The sequence below is a fragment of the Hirundo rustica genome, chromosome 2, assembly GCF_015227805.2.
Source record: "Hirundo rustica isolate bHirRus1 chromosome 2, bHirRus1.pri.v3, whole genome shotgun sequence".
NCBI lineage: Eukaryota > Metazoa > Chordata > Aves > Passeriformes > Hirundinidae > Hirundo > Hirundo rustica.
Genome location: NC_053451.1, coordinates 23,227,669 through 23,250,021, shown reverse-complemented (window position 1 = coordinate 23,250,021; position 22,353 = coordinate 23,227,669). Strand labels below are relative to the sequence as shown.

At 42.7% G+C, this 22,353-nt stretch overlaps 1 protein-coding gene across 5 annotated transcripts in view; it reads right to left on the bottom strand.

Moving 5' to 3' along the window:
- The window catches only part of GRAMD1C (GRAM domain containing 1C), a 51,601-nt gene extending 30,489 nt beyond the window's left edge, over positions 1-21,112 (bottom strand). For 2 of the 5 annotated variants that reach the window (XM_040057015.1, XM_040057016.2), the window contains exons 1-4: positions 21,038-21,112; positions 19,572-19,700; positions 3,565-3,649; positions 741-844 (exon numbers count right to left, since the gene is read on the bottom strand). In XM_040057015.1, the coding sequence (XP_039912949.1) occupies positions 741-844; positions 3,565-3,649; positions 19,572-19,700; positions 21,038-21,112 (393 nt within the window). Of the gene's footprint in view, positions 1-740; positions 845-3,564; positions 3,650-19,571; positions 19,701-20,291; positions 20,314-20,481; positions 20,613-20,959; positions 21,003-21,037 lie in introns of those variants that run through there. The other 3 variants (XM_040057018.2, XM_040057017.2, XM_040057020.2) reach the window with 3 other exon arrangements.
- Between the last annotated feature and the right edge of the window lie 1,241 nt (positions 21,113-22,353).

Genomic DNA, 22,353 nt, shown 5'->3' with positions numbered 1-22,353 from the left:
AGAGCATTCAAACATGAGATACTATTAAGTTACAAGCAGTCTCAGAGTTCACAGAACATTTTGACATGTCCATCCTCTGTTTGCTAGGTTATCTTCCTTTTCTTATTCACTGCTTCATGCAAGTTCTATAGCAGATGCAACAACTGAATGAAAAATTTTAACTCATTAACCTAATCTGACAGAAATAAAGGGTCAATGCATCACAAATATCTACCTTTGCTCGTACTGTTCAAAAGTCACAGACCACAACATGAGAACTTGCAGAAGTCATTTATCAATTCCCTTCAGCTGTTCTTGGATGCTGATATTTGCATGTGAGGCTAAGTCAAGTAAGGGTCAATGCTGGAGAGTTCTTGAACAGGGCACCGCCACGTACCATGCCATGCCCCAGGACTTAGAGTAGGAGATTATGTGTTACATTACTTTATAGGACAACTCTGCATGGTAAGGAAAGGCAAATTGTCATGCAGAAATGTAAAAAAGCCAGCTTTGGCATAATTCCTAAACTTCTTATGCTGAATACTGACTAAGCAGGCTTACTTCAGCACTCAAATGCCTCCATTGCCATTCTTATTTTACAGAGAACAGATCTGCACTTCCACTCAGGCATTCAGCCTTTCTTCACAGCCCAGAGTTACCAGTACAAGACTGACAGGATGAGATCTGAGAGACTCTAATCCTATACCCTGATAGGATAGGACAAAGAAAAGGTGGAATTCAAGTCAGCTAAGGGATCTTACTGTGGTCTCCCATCGGAAAATGTTGCTGTGGAAACAGAGCCAGTTCTCAGAGAGATACAAGCGTCCTTGCAGCAGGATATCCTTCTGGAGCGCACAGGCGTAATCTGCGTACAGAGAGCGAGAGCAAGAGCAAGTTACTCACAGTTGACCCAAACCTGTTAACTAAAATGAGATGGGGTATTACAATACAATAAAAAGACATTTCTTTCACTTCTAAGAAGTCTACACAGACAGACTTGCACTGGCTTGCATTCAGACCATTGCTCTGGGAACAGCCCAAAGCCAGAGTTGATGGTACATCCGTGTGAGGACAGCACTCCATCTATCAACCCCTGTGCACTAGCTTAGGTTTTCAGAGAAGAGGTCTCAGGCAAGACCAGGAGTACATGAGAGAAGTGTTAATGAGTCAGACTTCAAAGCACCTAAACAACAGAATACACAAACATTTTATAGTACAACAGATTATACTGTCGACTCCTACGGAACAGTAGTTCACATGTTGTAGTGAGATAATAGTTTTCTACTGAACAGATCCTATCACTAGCTAAAACTATCTGCAGAGTGAGACACTAGCAGGCAGATTGAAGCTATCCAGTTCTTGAGGCAGGGGATATTTCCTGATGTTGACTGTCATTGTTATGATACTGTCTCTGACTGAAACAAACCCATTGAGAAACAGATTTCATCTACAATGCAATTACCCATCATCAGATACCTGCTAATTAAGAACAAGAGCAGAGGATTTAGTCACACTTCTTAAAAAAATCTCAGAGAGCTTTCCCAATTTCAGAGCCTGAAGATTCAAACAAAAGGAATTTTTAGAAGTACTGCTGCTAGATAATTAAGACAGACCTCTTTTGGGAGTTCCAGCTTAAGGAAAGCTACCTAATGTATAGAAAATATGCAGAATGCATGTACTGATGCAATATATATTAGTTATTTTACCCTTTAAGGTATCTAATAGCTTTGTATCTGGTATTGTCTGACCCAGAATTTTGATTTTGTGCACTACAAGAACATAATAAATACAGTTCTTGTTCAAATATCAAGACGTTCAGGAGTCCCCAACATCCTAACTTCAAGCTATATCTGCATTTACAGAAGGTTTTATTACAATTTTTTAAATTCACTAGCATTCTCCCCCTCAAATAATCAAGTGGAAATAAATTTTCTGGTAACAAGAATGAGGCATTGGAGATGTAACTACAAATAGAACTACAGAAGGGTAAATCTAAAGCAGTTAGTTGTAAGTGCATGTTTAAGAACAGTCAGATACCAGAATGCTGACAGAGGAAGGCAACAGGAGTTTGAAGTTAAGGACTGAGGAAAGCATTATGAAGAAGCTTGCATCTGACGTCTGTGTTTTTTAAGAGAGGGATGCAGACCTATAAAGGTTACATCTGGGCAAGTGATGAGCAACCCCACTCTGACCTACCTACACAAAACAGAGTATCAAAACAAACAGAAGAGATTAGCATTTCTCCTTTTAAGTTTTCAGAACCAGTAACTTAATATGTTGCTTGAAAACAACATTTTCAGGCAAATCACAGCGGCACTCCTTTAAGCTCCCATTTAGACAGTCTAAGTAACTCCTTTCATTTTAAGAAAATGTTTTATATAGTCTTTACATACAGTGTTCATTACAGTGGAATCGTTGCTTATTTTTAACAGATGATTTAAAACCAGAAGCAGTAACAATTTCTTTAATGAACAGCAGCCAGCAATGGCTTCTTGGAGCACTGTAAAGCCTGGACCAAGTTTCTCTACACCAAGCAAAGGAAGAGCTCTTTGCTTGGAGGATGCAAAAAGTCCTTTCAAGGAAACACTGCTTTTTATGGGGTAAATATAAATATATATATATATATAAGTAGTAGCTTTGCTTCTGATGGAACAAATTGAGATTAACCCATCCTCTAAATCCTACACAGTCTCTTCTTTGAAACTGTGGTTCAGAGTTTGCTCCATGGCATTCTGCATCAATCAAGTGTAAGGAGAAACATCAAAACAATGCTTTGAAGTAATATCCTTTCCTTCTGTTTCACATCCCTACTGAAGTGTTTTAAAAATGCAGAAGGCATTTCAGAGGATAACTGCCTCCTGAGGCTGGAAAAAGACACAGAGATTTAACTGCTTCAGAGCTGTTGCTGGCATACTGCAAGCATAGACTAAACAGTTTGTCAATATTTGCTTTCTCAGAAGTTGCATAAAATGAGAGATGAACTTTAAACAGTCACAATGCCACTTTTGTACGAAAATGTACAGTGTATTTGTTGCACAAATATAACACAGGCAGGTGATAAAGGAGGGAATAGTGTAAAGGAGGTAGGGTTACATGCTGGCCTTCTTTGGATTCTGCAATGGAGTGAAACAGAGCTGGAAAAGGAATATTTCAGTGCTGAGAAAAGTTATGCATCAAATTGATATTCTCTGATACCTGCTTCTTTCCTCTCCCATTCATCTGAAAAATAGTCTTTTAAATTACAACCACCCACTGTGTCACTCAGCCCCAGGAGTCACATTAATCAAGGTGTTTTGGGCAAGGATACTAGTTCCAGGGAGCAAGGGGAAAGTTTTTGCTGAGGATGATCTACCAAGTTAACAGGGTCTCAAAAACAATATTTTTCCCCCCCCACAAAGCAGGCAGTATAGGAGAGGAGTATGCATCTAGCTTTCCTTGAAGGTATCTCATGCTAGTACAAAGACAGGAGAATAGAGAGTTATCAGCTGTAGTTAGAATTTGCCATAAAGAACCCAAAATGCTTTGACATGACTGCGATCTGAAGTCATCAAACAGAAGACAAGGGCTTTTGCTGTGACTTCTTACCTACAATGAGTCTCTCTGAGTCTGGCAGATGAGAAAACTGTCTCTTGAATTCCTCACTCCTATATTTGTAAGTGGAACTTGAGAGCTGCAACAAAGAACAGTAAAAGGTTATGCAAACAGATTTATTTTCAGCCATCAACTCTCTTCATACTGGATGCGTAATTTTATCTTGAAGAACAAATGAACCTCAGAAGAGCAATAAAGAATAGGTGGTATCTAAATGTGATCCCCACTGTAACTTTATGCTTACTTATGTAAGAGTATTTATTTGGCATGGGCCAAACTATTCCCTGTATCAGGCCAGATTCCAGTCACAAGGCATTACAGCGCTATGACAGCAACCTGCTCCACCCATTAGGAGATGAGAGCCCTTCTGGGACTAAACATTCTAGCACAGACTAAGTGAAGAGGCAGCAAGGCCACAACACAGAGGTGACAGAGAAAAATCAAGCCCTCAAGGAGGCCAACACAACACAAGGACACAACCTAGAACATCAATGTCTACTTGGAGTACCACTTCAGGAATACTGCAGTGCACTGGATTTTTCACCAGTTGCTGTAACTAGACCTGTAGGAATAAAGGTAATAGTTTCCTCCAGTAAGAATGAATAGCAGCACCACCATCACTTCTTGATTTTCTGTCATGTTCTATAGTTCACCCCATTTTAAAGATCATAGTCTATGATTTTCTTAAGGTTTAAGTTGGGCAGTAAACTCACAGCAAAGAGGACTATCTCAATGGACTTTAACTCCCTACCCTTATAAACAAATGTGCCTGCACCATTCAAATGAAGAGCTTCAGCACATTCTCCAGAAAATATTCCATGCAAGAGTCCCACTTCTCGTTTTCAGTTGTAGGAGGATCTTATTTTTTTCCTAACAGATATTGGACACTTATTTTAGAGGCAGTCTCAACTAAATGCTGTATAAAGCCATGACTCAGGTTGGCTAAAGCTATTACAGGAAGAAATCACATTTAAAAGTTCCTAGAACCAGGTATAAATATACAACAAAAGCCTCTTTCACACTTTTTGTTTTAAGCCTTTCTAAAGATCTTAAGCACATGGATGCTATTCTTTACTTGAGCACCTGTATTACTTGACATTCACCATTAAACCCATCTCCACCATAAGATTAGTTGCTATTTATATTTAGGTGGGAGAAAAAAGGAGGCAAAGAACCACTTCTGACTGTATGACCTTGCATCGTGGTTACTTTTGACACACTCCTGTAGCATGTAAATTTGCCACTACCCTTTCACTAGGTTTGTGCTTGCTCAAAATCCCAGCATAAAGACAGATTTATCTTCAGCTTGATGGTCTTTTAACAAACTAGAGCCAGCAGTGTTCCCACCTCCTCAAGATCCCCATATATTTTGCTCATTTTCACTGAGGACATTCCTTGTTCTTGCAGTTCAGAAGTTGCCTGGACACCAGCCCACACCCACATCCTATGATGGTCTGGTATCTTATACTTGAGAATCGAGCTCTTAGGCCTCAAGAACACAAGGGCAACCTCAAAGTCAAGTGTTTAAGTGCATGTAACACAAGAGAGCAAAGCTACCCTGACACAGATCAGCTTTTAAAAAAATAAGTCAATTTACCTTCTAGTAACCATGAATAAAATAAAAGAATAAGAAGAATGTCTTGATGTTTGACCTCTGAGTACATATTTGCTGTCCACTGATATGCTGAGTATTGTAAGGCAAAAAGGCAGCAAGGGATGGAGACAGAAAATTCCCCTTCCAAGAAGAGTAAACATGAAAGTTTTGGGTGTAGCTAAAGAAGAACGTGTTAGACATGGCTCTTCTAAGCTGTAATGCCTCCAGTTATATTTCAGTTATTTCTGTGATTATAAAAATAACATTCTTGGAAAGCATGTAATCTGCTGAAGTAGGTGGGCTATGGTTTCCTGCCTTGCAACATCCAGCCCTGAAATGCACACTTGCAATTGATCATCCAGGAAAGGCATCCAATATCTGCACTGCTTTGAAGAAACCGAGTCCTTTGCAATTACTCTGGAAAGAGACATAGGGAAAAATGAAAAACTAATTCACATCTGTCAAGTTTCCACCTGTAGTTCCAGAGTCCCTACGCTTTACACACAGTCCTAACTCAGCTGACTGAAGCCTGGGCTTGTGTTGCCAAGGGCAGCATACAGGGAATAAAAGAACTGGTCTGCCATGAGAGGAAAGTGAAAGTCACCATTTGTGAAATCATGGTTTAGGAAGCAATGATTTCGGGGACAAATGTAGTTTCTCAAACGTGCTGTATACAAGAGATAAGAGCTAGACTGAAGTTCAGCATTTTTGTGTTTGTAAGACAAAAGCAATCAAAGAAAAAAGGAGCATCACAGCTTCACAGACACATTTATATTAGTGCCTCAATCAGTCAGTTCAACAGGGCCAAGAATCCAGACTCAGGATACTGAGTTTTACTTAGAACTGAATTTTTTCTAGAGCATAAAACCTGCTACAGCTTGTCTTAGAAACCCTTGCTGGCATTTAGAAGTGTTGTCATGAGTGACTGGACTATAAGAAATCCTTATTAATTGTAGATTTCTACTGAGCTCTTAGGACATTTAGGCAGAGTCTGCTCTGAATATTTAATCAGCAGAAAAGTGTGAGTACATTGAAGCTTTTGAACCTTATCTTTTCCCTACTTTGCATGAAAACTAGCTCACTTGAATCTGTACTTTTTACCTACTCACTAGGTGTCTTGGTGATTGAGAAGAGAACCCTCAGCAGACTTGGGAAACAAGAGGGGCAATTTCAACACTATTGGCAATTTCAGCTTCCTTAAAGTGAAGAAAACAAGGCATTTCTATGAATACAGCCCCTCTCCTAATCACTACTACAATGTCCAACACATGGCAGCATTTGAAGCTGGTTGCCACCTCTGAGTTACAAAATCTAGCACCAAATATTAAAAAAGGAAAGGCATAAAACAGGTTGTAGCATGGCACTCACGAGATGGAAACAGCAACTTGGTTTTAATACACACACATTTCTAAGTTTAATTATAAGTCATCAGGCAAACACTTGGCCTGAGGATAATCTTAGGCATTTATGGTTATGCTATATTTAATCACCAAAGAAATTATTAAGTACAGCCAACAACTTATTAGCATTTTTCATCTGAAGCCACAAAATACACCAGAAACCTGTAAAATATCATAAACAGAAAACCATTCTCAGTGAATGACCAGTGAAACCAGAAAGTTTTAGAGAAGATAGTTATGTAAGAACCAGATACTGGAGACACATAACCAAATGATTCTCATACCTTGTTTAGAAATGGACCAGTTCAACTACATAAAGTCATGTTCCAGAAAAAAATATGTAAACTTAAATAGAACTAAGATGAGTTATTTATAGGATAGAAGCCTGTTAAAAAAAAAAAAGTGTTTCCCTTCGCATTTACATCTTCAAAGAGCAGCCACTGCAAACAATTTGAGCCATTTGGCAAACTGCAGAAGAAAATGAAGCAACACCTTCTCCCGGGAGTACAGCAAAATTCCTAATCATTAGGAAATTACTTGATTGCAGATATCACTAAGCATACAAATAAGCAATCAACTTCAGCAGAATGGTGTGCACATTTTCTAACAATCACTAATGACAGCAATGATTCTGCATTTGTTCTGTTAGTGTTTTCCCTTTGTTTTGAGACACCACAAAACCCCGGTTACCTGACAATTTGCATTCCACAGTTGTGACATGCAGCTATGAATGCAACAGCTGAGATCACAGGTAAGTTGACCTCACCAGTAGGGCAATAACCCTCCTATCACCTCATTTCAAGAGACGCCTCCCACTGAGCTTCAGTCTCCCTATCAGTTACCACCACAGGCTCGGGGTCCCAGAATCAAACAAGCCAATCAGCAAGCTGCCCAAACTACCATTTCTTTTATGCTCAGAAGCCTCACTTAACCATCAAAATATGGCCCATGGAACTTCTACCTTTCCTCCTCTGTCTAACAACATGTAAATCCAGGCCACTAACTCTAAACCCCACTTAAAAGAACACCTGACTATTCCCCAAAGACCTATACTTTCCTATAAGTTTCCAGACATGGTCAAAAACAAATTTGGAGGTATTAGTAAGTTTAGGATAAAAATACATCTTAACCTTACATTAGCATATTAAAACAAACTTTAAGTATTCTGGCAAAAGCTGTTGCATTTCTAGTGAATAATGATTCCTTCCTTATTCAGTTCATCACCTTCTTCACATCAGGAAAAAGAAAAAGAACACAGCCTCCAGAACAACAACCAGAGAGAAGCCTGGATTTTATACAAGACTCCTCCATACTGCAAATATTCTTTAAACTTATCTAATACAATAGGGAAAAATATCAACCCAATATCAACCCAAAACTTACCAAAAAAAACCCCAAAACAACCCAACAAACAAACACCCACTAAAACAAACAAACAAAAAAACCCCACCAAAAATATCCACCAGCAAGATCCCACTTTAGTGAGGTTAAAGCCTCACTAGGGGAGATAAGAACCAAGTTAACAGCCCAGAACAAAAGGCTCATTAAACGGTGTAAGGCAGACAAGACTTCACATACTCCAAGACAGATTCAGGCAGACTCCCTTATTAACACAGGAACACTTCCCCTGGCACACTGAGATGATCTCTCTTCTGTAAAAGGTGCCAGGTCTGACAAGCCTTTCCATCACAGAAATGTTAATCCCACTGCAGCCATTTCTTCAGTCCACAAAAGTTCATTAATCATCCTCTCCAGTCTGTAACACACAAGCCACAGCTCTCCGGCCTTAAAACTAGAGCTGCAATGACCAAATTTCCCTTTAGAAAAGAATGAAATATATATTTTACCTTTTTAAATTAAAACTCCCCCTGGATGTAAAAATCCATCCTACCTATGGACAGCTCTTCTACTAGTACATTTGGTTAACTTTGTCTTTACTCTGTGAATTATTTTTGGATTGTAAGCAAGTTACTCCACATCTCCTTCTAGAACTATGGGATTAAGATTCTTAAGTGTATTAGCAAAAAAAGATGTTTCTTTTCCAGACTTTTCTGAATCCTCTCACTTTCAGTGTCTTTCTTGAAAGCCAGATATAGCATTGCAGGAGTTACCACAAACAGATAAACCTGAATCACAGAGTGCTTTTAGGCACAGAATCACAGTGAAAGCTCACATTCACATGACTACCAGTCTGCCTTATCTTTTTGCAGTTACAAGGCACAGTTTCCCACTTCTGACAACAAGCACTAGGCTGCATGTGTTGGAAGTGCCAGACTTGTTCAGTTTACCTTGCCACACGTAAACAGTCCAGATCCACTCTGTTACAGACATCTATTTTCACTAACCACTTCTTTACAAAAATCACAGGGAAAAAAAAAAAAAGGTTTACGAACAACTTTCAATCATTGAGTACACAAAAGCTTAACTAGCAGTGACTTATGCTCTTTCCTCTCTTGAAGGACAAAAGCATTTAACTTACACAGGGAAAGAACCACTCACAGCACCTGAAGATTAACAGTAGTCAGGGTGACTTACTGTGTGGTGTACAGCATACTGAGCACCTTGGTTCACTGTTGTTGGTTTGAGGAGGGGTGTTGTGTGTGTTTGGGCATTTTTGTTGGTTTGTTTTTTGGGGTGGTTTTTTTGTTTGTTTTTGTGGGGGTTTGTTTGTTTTGGTGGGTTTTGGTGTTTTTTGGGGGGAGGTGGGGGTTTTTTTTGTGTGTGTGTGTTTGGGTTTTTGTGTGTGTGTTTTTGTTTATTTGTTTTTAATAAGGAGGTATTTGATCACATCTGCTTATCCACACAGTTGTATTTAATTGATAGGTCATGAGAGGCATGTCAACCAATTAAAAAAAAAAAAAAAGAAACCAAGCAACTGTTGCCAGGGTTTGCTCAACCATTGTATTCCTTAGGAGCCTGCTTTCCAAAAGTTCCCATGCTCTCAAGGAAATGTGAACGAGCTCCTAGCCACAGTGGGAGGGGGCAATGTTTAGGGAGCTACAGCTATTTTCCTTACATCCATTATATGCTTTTTTTCCCTTCACCCTTACCTGTGGAGAGGGGAGTCTCACAAGCACAGGGCCACTGGCAGGCACAGTCCCCACTCCTGTGTCCCAGCCCCCCATTTCTTTGTGGAAGCTGAAGAAGGAAGGAAGTCTAACGTTTCTTAGCGAGTGAGCAGAAAACAAACAACAGAATTCTCCTACAGTGGCACCCAGTAGAACTACGGCAAAAGTATGTCTTTCTTCTGTTGGAAATAGAGTATGCATAATTTAAAGAAAGGGATATTAAAATACAGGTCATTGGCAAATACCCCAGCTACTGTATCTTCCAGTTTGGTTGGGGGTGGGAAGATTGGGGTGGATAAGGGAGTGAGGGGTGGTGGCTGCAGTTTTTTAAGCCTACAAGAGCCCATAAACAAGGCTAAAGACGGAGTCCCTAGTTCTCCCAAAATGAACTATTAACTAGTTCTCACATAGGCACAGGCAGGCACACTGAAAGTGTCAGACACTATGATCTACCACTAACACCAGGAGCTCCCAAAAATCCACATAGAAAGAAACTCCTCTGAACTATTTCATTATGGAGAGCTGCTGAAATATTGGACACCCATTTGACGCCCAGCGCCATAAAAGTGACTGTATGAGGTGCTTCTGAAAGGGAGACTCTTTCGATTTCCTTTGAAGACTGGGTACAGCACATCAAAGCACTGTGTGCCAGCTCTTACCCACTGAGATGGACTTCAGCTTCACCAAGCCATCATTAATCTGACACATGGTGAAAAAGCCTGTGTGAAAGCCTGTTCTCCTCAAAAGCAGTCCTGGTCAGCTACTGACCAGGGAGACCTGATCACAGGTGTTTCCCCATATGGAACATTGACTTGGCTGAACTGGAGTACTGCTCACAGAAGGCCTGGTCATCTCCTGCACCTCACCAGTCACAGTGTCCTTCCAAGAGCAGAAATGAAGGTCTCATGCTTCAGCCTCTCCTATATAAATACAGATATCAAGACATGGTAGAGCATGGCTTGAAAATAGCCTAGAAAATCCACAACCAAAGTTGCTACAATTATGATTTTGACAGACAAGAAAATTTAACATCCTATGTAATACTATGCTGCTAACATCAGGTTATATAATTATGACAAAGGTAACATTTTCGTGAAGAATTTTAAAATCTGGCATCCTTCCCAAGAAGGAAAGTAGAAGACTTAGAGTTGAAAATATAAAGGTATTTCTTCAGAGAGCTTTGAGTTGCATAACCAGTTAGAGATTACATTTTTAACGTTCTCAAAAAAACACCCAACCAGTAGAAAAGACCTGGAAGAATTTTGTAACAGAGTATTTATTTCAGTTTAGAACATGTGAGGAACTCTCATAAATTTCCCCTTCAAGGTCACACTAGGATGAGCTCATTTTCACATTTCACTGAAATAGGGTTCAGCTGGAGGTGCTTGTTTCCAACAAGGTGCTTGGGAAACAAGCTGGTAACCTTCTTATCAATTATAAGAAAGCCTCTTGCCAATACTAGTACTACATATTTTTTCCTGAAAAACAAGACATTGGATTGAGAATATCCTCTTCTTATTCTGAGGCAATGGTTTTGGTTTTGTAGTATTCAGTATGTTGGTTTTTTTTTAATCCCCCTGCAAGTAAGTGTTTTAAAGCATTTTAACAGCCAAGCCAATGTACTTTCATACCAACTCTGATTTGGAGATAAAAATCTCAAGCTTGCCACGTACAATGCAGAGCAAAGCATATGTTCCATTTCAGAATAAAACTGACTGAGGCATGAAGCTAATGTAAAGTCAGAAGACACACACACCCCCTACACATACCTCCTCTAGCTGCCTGCAGCCTGTTCCAAATCATACAGATCCATGGCCAAAGCCTCTACAGCTCCCCCCTCTCACCCACTTGCTCAGAGCTGGTGCTGGCCACCCTCCAGCAGCGCTAGCTAGCGTTCTGCCAGCCCCTGCTTGCACGCCAGCTTGGGAAAGGCTGAACACACTAGCCTTGCAGAACAGGCACACAAACGCTGCAGCAGCTGGGCAAAGAAAACTCATGCAGGGGTTGGCGTTTAAGAACTGCCCAGCTCCAACCTAAAACCACCATCACCAAAACTGATTTTGGGAAGCAGACTGCAGTAGCATAAATCACTTTAAGTTCACATAAGTCCCAAAGGGAATAGCAGAGGAAAGTACTATCTATCACCAGGGAAACACCAGCCTGGAGAGAAGCACTTAATGCCTAGCACCCTCCTCTCTGCATCGCTGAAGGCTCCAATCCATGAACCAGCCTTAAGAGTACATCTGCACCTGGCAACTCGGCACAGAGACAAATTGACTCTCACACAAAACCCAGCCACTGCCCCCTGTTTTAAGCCAAGCCCTCAATGAAACACCTTTTCAGTCTGCGCTCAGGACATCAGGGCATGCTTCACATACACCCAAATTCCCCAAGATGTGCGTGTTACCAGCCACCCAGAGCTCACCTCTCCATAGGCACTTTGAGGCAAGGGATACAGGGCTCTGCATGCCCAACAGACCTCTGCCTGCCCTGAGAGGGGAACAGCAGGCATGCACCTACTCTGCTTTCCTTATGCTGGCTCTCCCTTTCCACCTCCCTTACCTAGGACCTGTCTGCTACATTTCCACAACTAACTACATGGAACCAGCAGCAGAGAGCCCTCTCCCAGCACAGCCCTACTGAGGAAACTGACAGAAGAAACAGAAAAACGCGTGTCAAGGTATTTTAATCACTCAGATTTAAACCTGAAAGTCCAAAAGGAAAGGATAATGGAACACAAAGAGGCTGTATTTAGTCATTTTGCAGCCCGGGCTGCTGGCTAGGATAAGTGGCCGTCTCTGCGCACCTAGCTGGGTGGTGGCTTTGGACAGCCTGCAGCTCTGCTCTCAAGATCAGCTACATATGTAAATAGCAGGAACTGGTTTCACCAGAAAAACAAGGCAACTCTCCTGCTTTCCCAAAGCAAAGACGGGGATACATCACGGGAATCTCCCTGTGCTGAAAGAGCAGCAAGATACTGGGAAGTATATCCGCACAGAAAAATATTCACTGGCAATTTATTTCCATCAGAAAGCCAGTGAGAGGATTCCAAGTGATCTCAGAAAGGTCTTACCAGAGCCAGGGTACCAGTGTGACTCAGGTCTCAAAAACAGCAGTAGCATAGATTGTTTTATAAGTGCATTTCCTGTTTATAACACCATCTGCAGCTGATTGAACACCTGAATGTGGACATTTGCAATTAGCAATGAGGCTGATTATTTCAGTTTCAAATATAATTATTGATATAACTGCCACCAAGCACCTCTGAGTTTGCCTGAAACAAACACTTAGATTTTAAATACAAAAGTTACGTAAAAAATTCTAGAGCTTTGGACGCTTCCATGGACAAACATCTTCCTCAGTTCTGAATTAATAATTAAGGTGCTTTTAGCTTTTAAGAGCCAAGATGTCCCAATCCCAGATTTATTCAGCAATGCCTTCCTAGCTGGCAATAACATCTTCGATGAACCTGGTGGTAAAACAATTCCTACAATGCCCCTGACCAGAAACCGTACCTCCTGTTGCCTCCCCAGAACACTACTTGCACAAGCCAAGTTCACAAGGCTCTTAACTGCCCAACTCCTTCTCATTTTAAGGAAAAGTTGTAGATGTGTACCTACTTTTTTGACTTCATAAATGCAGCATTTATTTTGTTTTATTTTAGTAATTTTGTCTACCCCATGAAGATTTAACAAAAAGGAAAATCAAAATATAACAAAGTCCTGTGATACATTAACTTCTAAAACAAACTTAATACAAATACATCAAGTGTGTTTGGATGAACACTGCACTTTATATCTTAACACTGGACTTGAGGTGAGTTTGTCCTCCTCCAGCACAAAATTACCCTTTAGCTCAAATCAATTTGTCTACTCCCCCGGCTAATTTTGAGTCTTGTAACAATGTTGTCCAGGTTTCAACAGCCATAAATGTAGTAAGTATTATGATGCAATGGCAATTAAAAGCTCAACCCAGATTATTTCCTTTCGGGTAACAAAATACATTCCTTTCTGAACAGCAGTTTCATCTGACTCACATTTGTTTTTACAGCACGTGTGTGAAACAAGTAGCCAATGTTATTGGTTATGAACAGCTGTTTTTTCACCTGATCTTTCACTTGCAGGCTGCCCAAGTAATACAAAACAATTCAAACTGCCTGGCTTTAGACTTGTTTGATCCCTTTAACAAACACGGGGAAAATCCACGTTTTCAGTGTGGTGAAAAATGCCTTATACGATAAAGAAACTACGTGACATAACTTCTCAACTCATCTTCCTTACCGGCAACAAAGATTATCTGATGCCAAAGCAGCCAAATACAGAAGCAAATGAACAGTTGGACATTTCCCTCCTTACCCTGCCAGTAAAATCTGTCTCTGTAACTGCACCTCTGATCTGTATTTAAGTTTAGTAACAGCGCTCACACAAGGATAAGAAAACAACATCATGAAGGAAACAGTCACCAGGGTGGTAATTCCCCTTGGTGCCGTTTAGTTTTCAGCAACTCATAAAAGGATACATAAATACTTTCGATCAGGAAAGACTACAGTGAAAACCTGGAGGAGCATACTAAACCACAATACTGCATAGTTAATAAGGCAGGAGTGACTGTGGCCAATTACATAAACTGCTTGGCTATAAATTACGCTGGTCATCTCATTAAAGCCTGCCAGTAGCCCCACTGCACTCGAAATTCCATGGAAAGTGGCACTCAACAAGCAATTGCCCCAAAACTTCTTCTCCTGGATGCTGTTAATGACTTAGTATACCACAAAACAATCATATCTTGCACAGTTTTATCTACCTGTCTTCTTTCCCTCTCCTTATATACAAGTGGTTCACCCGTAGCAGACCTGAAAAAGACCACCACTACCTGTTTGCAGAAATACAAGCTGCAAACAAACAACAAAAGGAAAAAAAATAAAATTCATATTCCCATATCCTAGAGCTCTCATCCTGCAACTTAGAGAGTTCCCTTTCATTAAAAGGATATCACTATTCCAACTCCATGCAGATTTCCTGAACCATGTCACATTTTTAATGGTTTTGCTCTCAGTGACTAGAAAAAAATAAGTAAATCACACAAATCTGAAGTGGTTTTATTTCTGACCTATTAATCTTCAGGTTCTAGACTAATTTATATGTGTATAGTAATAATTCATGTTATATAGAACTACCCACTGCTGCAGCTGGCAAAAGCTTATTTTGACAGGGCACCACTGCCAGTCTTTGTTCAGAACTGGTGAAATTTTATGACAACCAGATCTACCTCAGTGCTCAGTCTGGAGCTGCACCAACAGCTGTAAAGATATTCCCAGCATGAAAATTAGGGAGAAAAACCCCTTTAGCCTAATCACCCATGTTCAAGGGTTGGTTAGAACTGCAGCTTGGCTTCCCACCAGGTTAAAATACTGCTGCTGTATCATCAGTGCTATCACAGGGTTGACAAAAGGCACCTGCTTCTGGAGATTCCAGGTAGGTAAACAAACAACATGCCAGTCCTAAAACTATAGCAAAAGCTATCTGTACTAAAGTTAGGGCATTTAAAAAAACCAAACCAAATAAGCAAAAGCCCAACCACCAAAACGCAGCATTAATGTGCTTTAAGGCTTTTATTCTCTTTGTAGACATATAGCAATTAATTTGACCAATTCTCATCCTCCTTAGCAGACTGCTTCATATCAGGAAATAAAAAGGAGGCTAAAAATCCTCCTCCGATGTCAAGAGAATTGATGTATCGCCTCCACATCCCAAACATTTGGAGGCACAGATAAGAAGAAGCAACATACCAAGTATACAAGCTACTGTCACAGGGCCTTAAGTACCAGCCCCCAAAAGAATTGCCACTTCAACCAGCCCAGTAAGCCATTCCAAAAGTGGTGTGAGTCTTCAGAGAAAGGTGGAAGGAGGATTCAAACAGCTATAGATACAAGAAATATTTCATTTAACCCTACCAGTCTTAGGCCTCGAAGTGCCTCAGTGCCTTTGTATCTGTGCTTCAATAACTTTTCTTCCAATTGTGATACATATCTGCATCCCTCCTTGTGGAGGTTTCAGTCATATATGCTTACTGTATCCTTGCCATACATATTGTCACACACTCCCAGACTAGTTCTTTCTTGTAGAAAGCAGATCCATGCATGCAAAAATTCAAAATACTTTCTCGATCTTGTGCAACCTCAGTTTCTCTTATACTGTGAAAATTAAAAGGCTTATTTTCACTTTTCACTGTATCAATTCTTTGCTTCTATTTTCAAACTCCTTCACACTGACCAAGTCTTTAAACTGGCATTATGCTCCAATCAACTGCCTTTTTAAAGCCTTCTTTATTATTTTCTTTCCAACACCTCCTTGACACCTCACATTTTGAAATTCTTAAAGAAGCCTCCCAGATACAAGCAATTTTCTGAGATGCTCATTTGATTTCCACTCATTCTACCTACCTTTTCGTTCCAAGGGAAGGACTTGTTTTTTTGTTGGGGTTTTTTTTCCCCACAGGCATTCTTCTTATTGTAGACATACATGAACTTTCGTTGACTGTTCATTAATATAAACTAGAGTTGCCAGACACAACACCCTCACTTTTGATGCAAGGATCCTTTTCATTAGCTTCCTCATTCATCTTTACCTGCTTCACTATGGTAGGAAAATACTTAAGGCTTTCATATGTTTCTTCTTCCAAGGATATTAAACTGACCCATATTTCAGTATAAAAGGCATAAAAAAGGATAAAAAGGTGCATTCAGAATGCTGAGATGGGGCTTCCAGATATAAATTCCAATTATCTTTGACTTTCATCATCTATTTGCAGTTGTCAAAACTGGGACTAATTAATCAACTGGAGATAAAAGCTTTAAAGATTCCAGTGGAGCGAGAAAGCCCCAAGATTAAGTTTGTAAGCAATCTTTTTTCCTTCTTCCAGTGAGTTTAGAGAAGTCCAGCTTTGTCCACCTCCAGGTGGAGGGGGGAGGAAAAAACCCAAAAACAAAAACCAAAAAATATCCCACGACACACCATCAACCTTAAAAATAGCAGTTAGTAATAAGATCAGTTTAAAATTGCTTACAGTAACAGAAAACTAATTATTTCTCAAAATTTTTCAATATAGATATCCAAAGTGTTATTTTTTTAAGAGATAAGAAAAATTCCACACAGTAGGATACTCTTCTTCCCTTCCTGATAAATTTTTGGCTACCCTTCCTTCTCCCCACTCACCATAGCCAGCAGAGAGATTGTGTCCCAGAGGCTGCCAGCCCCAGCCTGCTGCTAATTACTTGTGCTCACAGCACCTATTGAGCATTCATGATACCTGGCCTGACTTCCAGAGGCATGGCACAACTGCCTACTCCCACTCAATCCATGAAAAATTGAAGTCAAACCAGTCAGGCACTAACATCCACATCTGGCTTCTGTCATCAGCAAGAGTACATCACCCTCAGAAGAAATGAACCCTTGGAGCAAACTGAAGTTGCTGGAAACACGTAGCCTCTCCAAGCAAATAACCCTGGCAACGAAGCTGATTCCTGGATGCTTCCACAGGCCAGTCCTGCTGTTGTAGCAATTCCTCCATTCCGCTGACTCAAGAGCGGGAACGAGCAGAACAGGTCCCCACCTGCCACAGGACGCTAAGATCATCTCTGTCAAATGTTAGTGACACATGCTTCACACACTGCAACGAGCTGCCTTCCTCGCTATCACCTACACATTTACCATGACTCAGAATTTAGGGAGTTTTAACGATTTGTTTTTAATAGTCAGCAGCTGATCATCAACCGTGCAAATTACTGAAACATTTTCTGTCAACAGGAGCAAGGAGAGATGCCAATGACATAGCATAAAAAAACCAAAAAAAAAATCTTAATTTTCACCTCAAATTTGTGACTTCTTCTTGCTGCTTTACAATTCAGTTACCTTGAAGCTGAGAAAATAAACACCATGGCTTCCTACAACCAGACTGGTACAGGCTTTTAATACTAATCAGTGACAGATGGCAAGGCTACAACATTTCCAGCCACAGCATTATCTTACAAGAGGGAAGTATTTACACAATTACTTCGCTTTAACTGCAAGGTCATATTTGCAGAACCAGATAAACACGAACATCAAACACATACTAAGGTCTTGGAGTATAAATCAGACAGAAGACAATCATTTAATGATACTGGAAGACACCTCACACAGCAGCTGCCACCGCACTGAAGAATCCCACTCCCCTGAAGTTACAGGCACACATTACCGCAGGAAGCAGAGAGTGGCACTGTGAGGACACACAATATCCTGCACCGTGCAGGCTCAAAGCTCTACTCAAAGAAACTTCAAGCCTTCAGCACGTGTCTCAAACCTAAGAGTGCAAGGCCAATAGCACAGCCACATTCTCCATATAGAATACTTTAGTCACTTAATTTCCAGTCACCAGGCCTTATCAAGGAAACACTGAGTTGTTAACTGCAGGTCCAACGACCTCACACTGAGACCTGAACAGGATTATTCCTTGCAGAAAATACCACCTGAAGTAGTGGTTGTATACAAACCATCGAGCATTAGTTTACACAACCTAATTTGCCACCTAACAAGAGCATAGCTGGCAGTCACAACGTCTGCACAGCACAACTTCCTATTGCCTCCAGTACAGAGACACAGCTGGGCACTGGCAGGACAGACCTGGCCCATCCTTATTCCTGCAGGGATGGTGAAGAAAATACTGAACGCCCCAAGAACTCACTCTAGCAACACAAGTCTATGACCTGCTGGGATTTTATTAGGTCTGTCCCATTTCCGCTGGTCCGTTTAAGAGTGCACGTGCATTTGGAGGGGATTTACCTCACGGCCTGAGAGATGAAAAAAGAGACATCCTGACCATTAGGACATCTGTTTGTGAGGAGGAGTGATGAAAACCTACAACCTAGATTTATAAATAAGGACTTGGGGAATCTGACACACACCCCTCCCACTTCTGCTCACAGCTCTGCCATGGATTCCTTCTGGCCTTCACTAGTCCCTCAATTTTTCACCTGCTAAGCACAATGAGCACTGTGACAACCTCATCAGGAGAAGGACACAGCAGACCAGATGATGTTCCTAAGAGCTGAAGCACACGGATGTCCCGAGGACACCTGAGTCAGATTCCCTTCCTCACAGCTCTGGCACTCTGTCTCCCACAAGATCAGCTGTTACAAGATGCCTGCGGCTCCATGCACACGTGGTCTCCTTCCTTATCAAACAATAACAATCCGTGCACCAAATTAACAGCAAAACATACACTCTGACTCTACACACACACATTCACCTTCTCTTAAGGCACTTCAAAAAAAATCTACCAAAAGAAAAGTAGGGAAATAAGCACTAATTATTATACATTCTGCTTTCAGTCAGGCATTTCCTCAGAAAGGAAAAAAAAAATAAAGTCAGAAATTTGTTTCTGCCTTTCTTATTCACAAATTCAATTTTTACAGAAAACATGGGAAGCTTATTTACTCTTGTGGAAAACAAATGTGTTTATTTGACAAAAAATGAACACTAGGAACACAACCCAGAACCACCAAGCACCACCAAGAATCAAAATTCAGCCCTTATGATTTAAAGGCACCAGAGCATCAAAAATGTCTTTCTATAAGCATAAGAAACACTGGATGGGTTCATGGCAGGAACTGGGAGATAGGACTGGGCACTGGAGCCACAAGTTCTGTCACTAACTTAATCCTTGACATCAGATAAACAACTTCACCCCCTCTCAGTCTCACCTTACACTTTAGTAAGCCAGTAATGATAAAATTACCTGCCTCACTACATGGGTGGGGAACACTTTACTAATTCATGACTACAAAGCAACTTGAGAACTGTGGATATAAACCTCGCACATATACACACATATGCAAATTAAAATAGACATGTATTATATTTATAAATTAAAACCAAATTAGGAGAGAGCTAAAACATTTACCCAAAAGCTCCAGTCAGCACTCCAGCTATACTGAGAAGGACTCTGCATTTTCTCTGTGCATGAATTAAGAGTCTCTTCTGAATCAGCAAGTAGCTGGTTAATAAGACCATGATCCACTTCATGAACTTCCTGTGAACAAAGAAGTAAGGTATGTAATCCAGCAGTGGTGGAGAAAGGTGAAGCAAGATGGTCAGTCCATTTAACAGCTGTATATTAAATGAAACCCGACATGGTAGTTTCACCAAAGAGAGTGGCATGGAAAAAATTCCCACTGATGCTTTTTCATTGGTTTTAATTTTTTTCCCCTAGACTATAATATATTTAATTACGTTTTACACTTTTTATCAAGGTATTTTATTTCCACCGCAGCCCCCCCTCCAACCCACACGTTGAAGCTGCACAGCTACTTAGAACTGAAATAATATCAATGCTAGACACCAGTGCCTAACATGCAGCACGTCTCAGGAACCTCTGAGACCTTTCAGAACTTGAGAAAGGTCATACAGGTGCAGCATTTTTACTAGAGGACTGACATATGTTGCTATAATACCAATACATCGAGTGCTTATACTTACTGTTAGTTACACTACGAATTGTATATAAATATACAATTATATGCAATTGCATATAGGTGTTATATTTATATACGATTTATTTGTACAATTATATACAAAATATCTAAGCACTTCAGAGACAAATAATTTGACTCATATCACTTACTATTAAGATAACAACCAGCGCTGTTTGCTAATTCTGTAGCGCTCTCCCTTGTCATCAGTATTCTTCGCTTTGGAAGTCAGTTTTACTTTATAAAGGGAAACTGAGCCACAGAACGCCTCTTGTGCCATCCCACCCAGCAAACGGTACAAGAGCAGCCCCGGGCCCTAACGAGTAACCCCGCCTGTACTACCGGATCCGGCGGGATGAGGCAACGCTGGGTTTCAGCTCCAAACCAGCTCAGAACCGAGACGGCGCTGGGCCACCCCGGGGCGCGCACCCCCGGGGCCCGGGCTGGGGACAGGCTGCGGAGGGGACGGCGGGGCGAGGCAAAGGCACAGCCCCCGCGGGCTACGTGCCGGGAGAGCAGAGCTGCCCCCGCGGGGCTCCTCCACGCCAACACCCGCACTCGCTGCCACCTCCACCAGTTGCTGCTCGCCCGCCCCCTCCCCTCCGAAACGCCGCGGTTCGGCGGCTGCCCGGCAACCCGCGGAGCCCAGACCGGCCCTGCGGGCACCCCTCATGAGGGGGAGCCCCGCGGGCCACGGCGCCCGCGGCCCCGCCTCGCCCCAAAAACTTTCGGGGAGGTGCGTGGGGACGGCGGAGCTCCTCAGCGCTGCCCGCGGGGCCCGCCCGGGAAGGGAGCGGGGCTGCCGCCCCCCCGCACCTACCTGCGCGGCCCTGGGGGCGGCGGCCGGGGGCGCGGAGCCCGCCGGAGGGGCGGGCGGGGAGGGGAGCGCGGCTCTTACCATGGAGGGGGGCGAGGGCCGCGCGTTGCCCGCCAGCTGCCTCCGCGGGGCGCACGGCGGGGCCGCGGCCGCCATTTAAAGGGGCCGGCGCCGGCCGCGCCGCCGGCCCGCGGCGGGAGGAGGGGGCCGGGGGCGAGCGGCGCCGCTGCTCCCGGGGAGGGGGAGCCGTCATGGGGGGCGGAGAGCGCTCCTCAGCCTCCCGTGCTCTCCTCGTCCGGAACGGCGGCCCCTCTGCGGCTTCCGCAAGGGTTAACTGGGAAGCCTCCGCGCCGGTGGAAAGTTTGATGGCTGTAGGAGGAAAAAACTCCCGGCCGCGGCCAGCGGGGAGCGGCGTTCGCTGCCGCCTGCCCGAGGGGGAGCCCCGCGCCCGCCGCCCTCCGTGAGCGCGGCCGGTTAAACAGCGCCCGGGCAGCAGAACGGCTCCCAGAGCCCGAGTTCGTGGCGTTCGAGGGGAAACGCTGCCGGCAGGCCGCTCCGGGGGGAACCCCAGGGGGAGAGGGGGAAGGCTGGCTGCGGGCCGAGCGGAGGGTGACGTGACATAAAGGAAGTCAGTGAGGGGGGCTCCATCCCAGCAAACCCTGGGTCTCAGTCTTGAGGCTGCTGCGCGGCGCCGAGCGGTTTCTGCCCCAAAATCTGAGCACCCGGAGGGCTCCTCGAATCAGGGGACCCAGCCAGAGCGATGATGGCTCGCAGATTTGTGCCCTCGGCTCACCTCACAGGAGAAAGAAGAGCCCTATGAGGTGCAAAGAAATCACATAGCTGGGTAGTTGGCTGGTAGATGATGAAAAGCGATGGATGGATGGATGGATACATGGGTAAAGCGATCAGTTGTGAAAGCGCTATTTCCTCCTGTTGTCCCCTTTCCCTCTACCTCTTCCCCGGGAAATGTGTGGAGGCTCCTCCTGGACATCTCAGGGCCCCCGTGATACCTGCTCACTGCTCACATTAGGAAAAGTGCCCGAAGTCCCCATGGGTGACACCCCCTCCCAACTGTTGGCCCAGACAGGACAGCGTAAATACGAGCAACTGCAAGTCTCCAAAATTTGCAAGAGAGTGTAAAAAAGAATGTGTGTTTTGTTTCATTTTTGTTCCTCGCTTTCTCGATTTGCACCTGAAACTTGAATTTCGAGGGCTTTTTTCACCAACACTCAGGGTACCAGCTTGTTTTTCTTTTTGTCCAAAAACTGGATCATATTGGGTTATCCAAGTGGGGGAAGCTTTGTGTTCAGCTACTGGCTGCCAGCAGCACTAACCAACCCCCTTTGTATTCCCTCAGCTGAAAGCTGGCTGACCTGGCACTTTGGCTCAGGCATGAC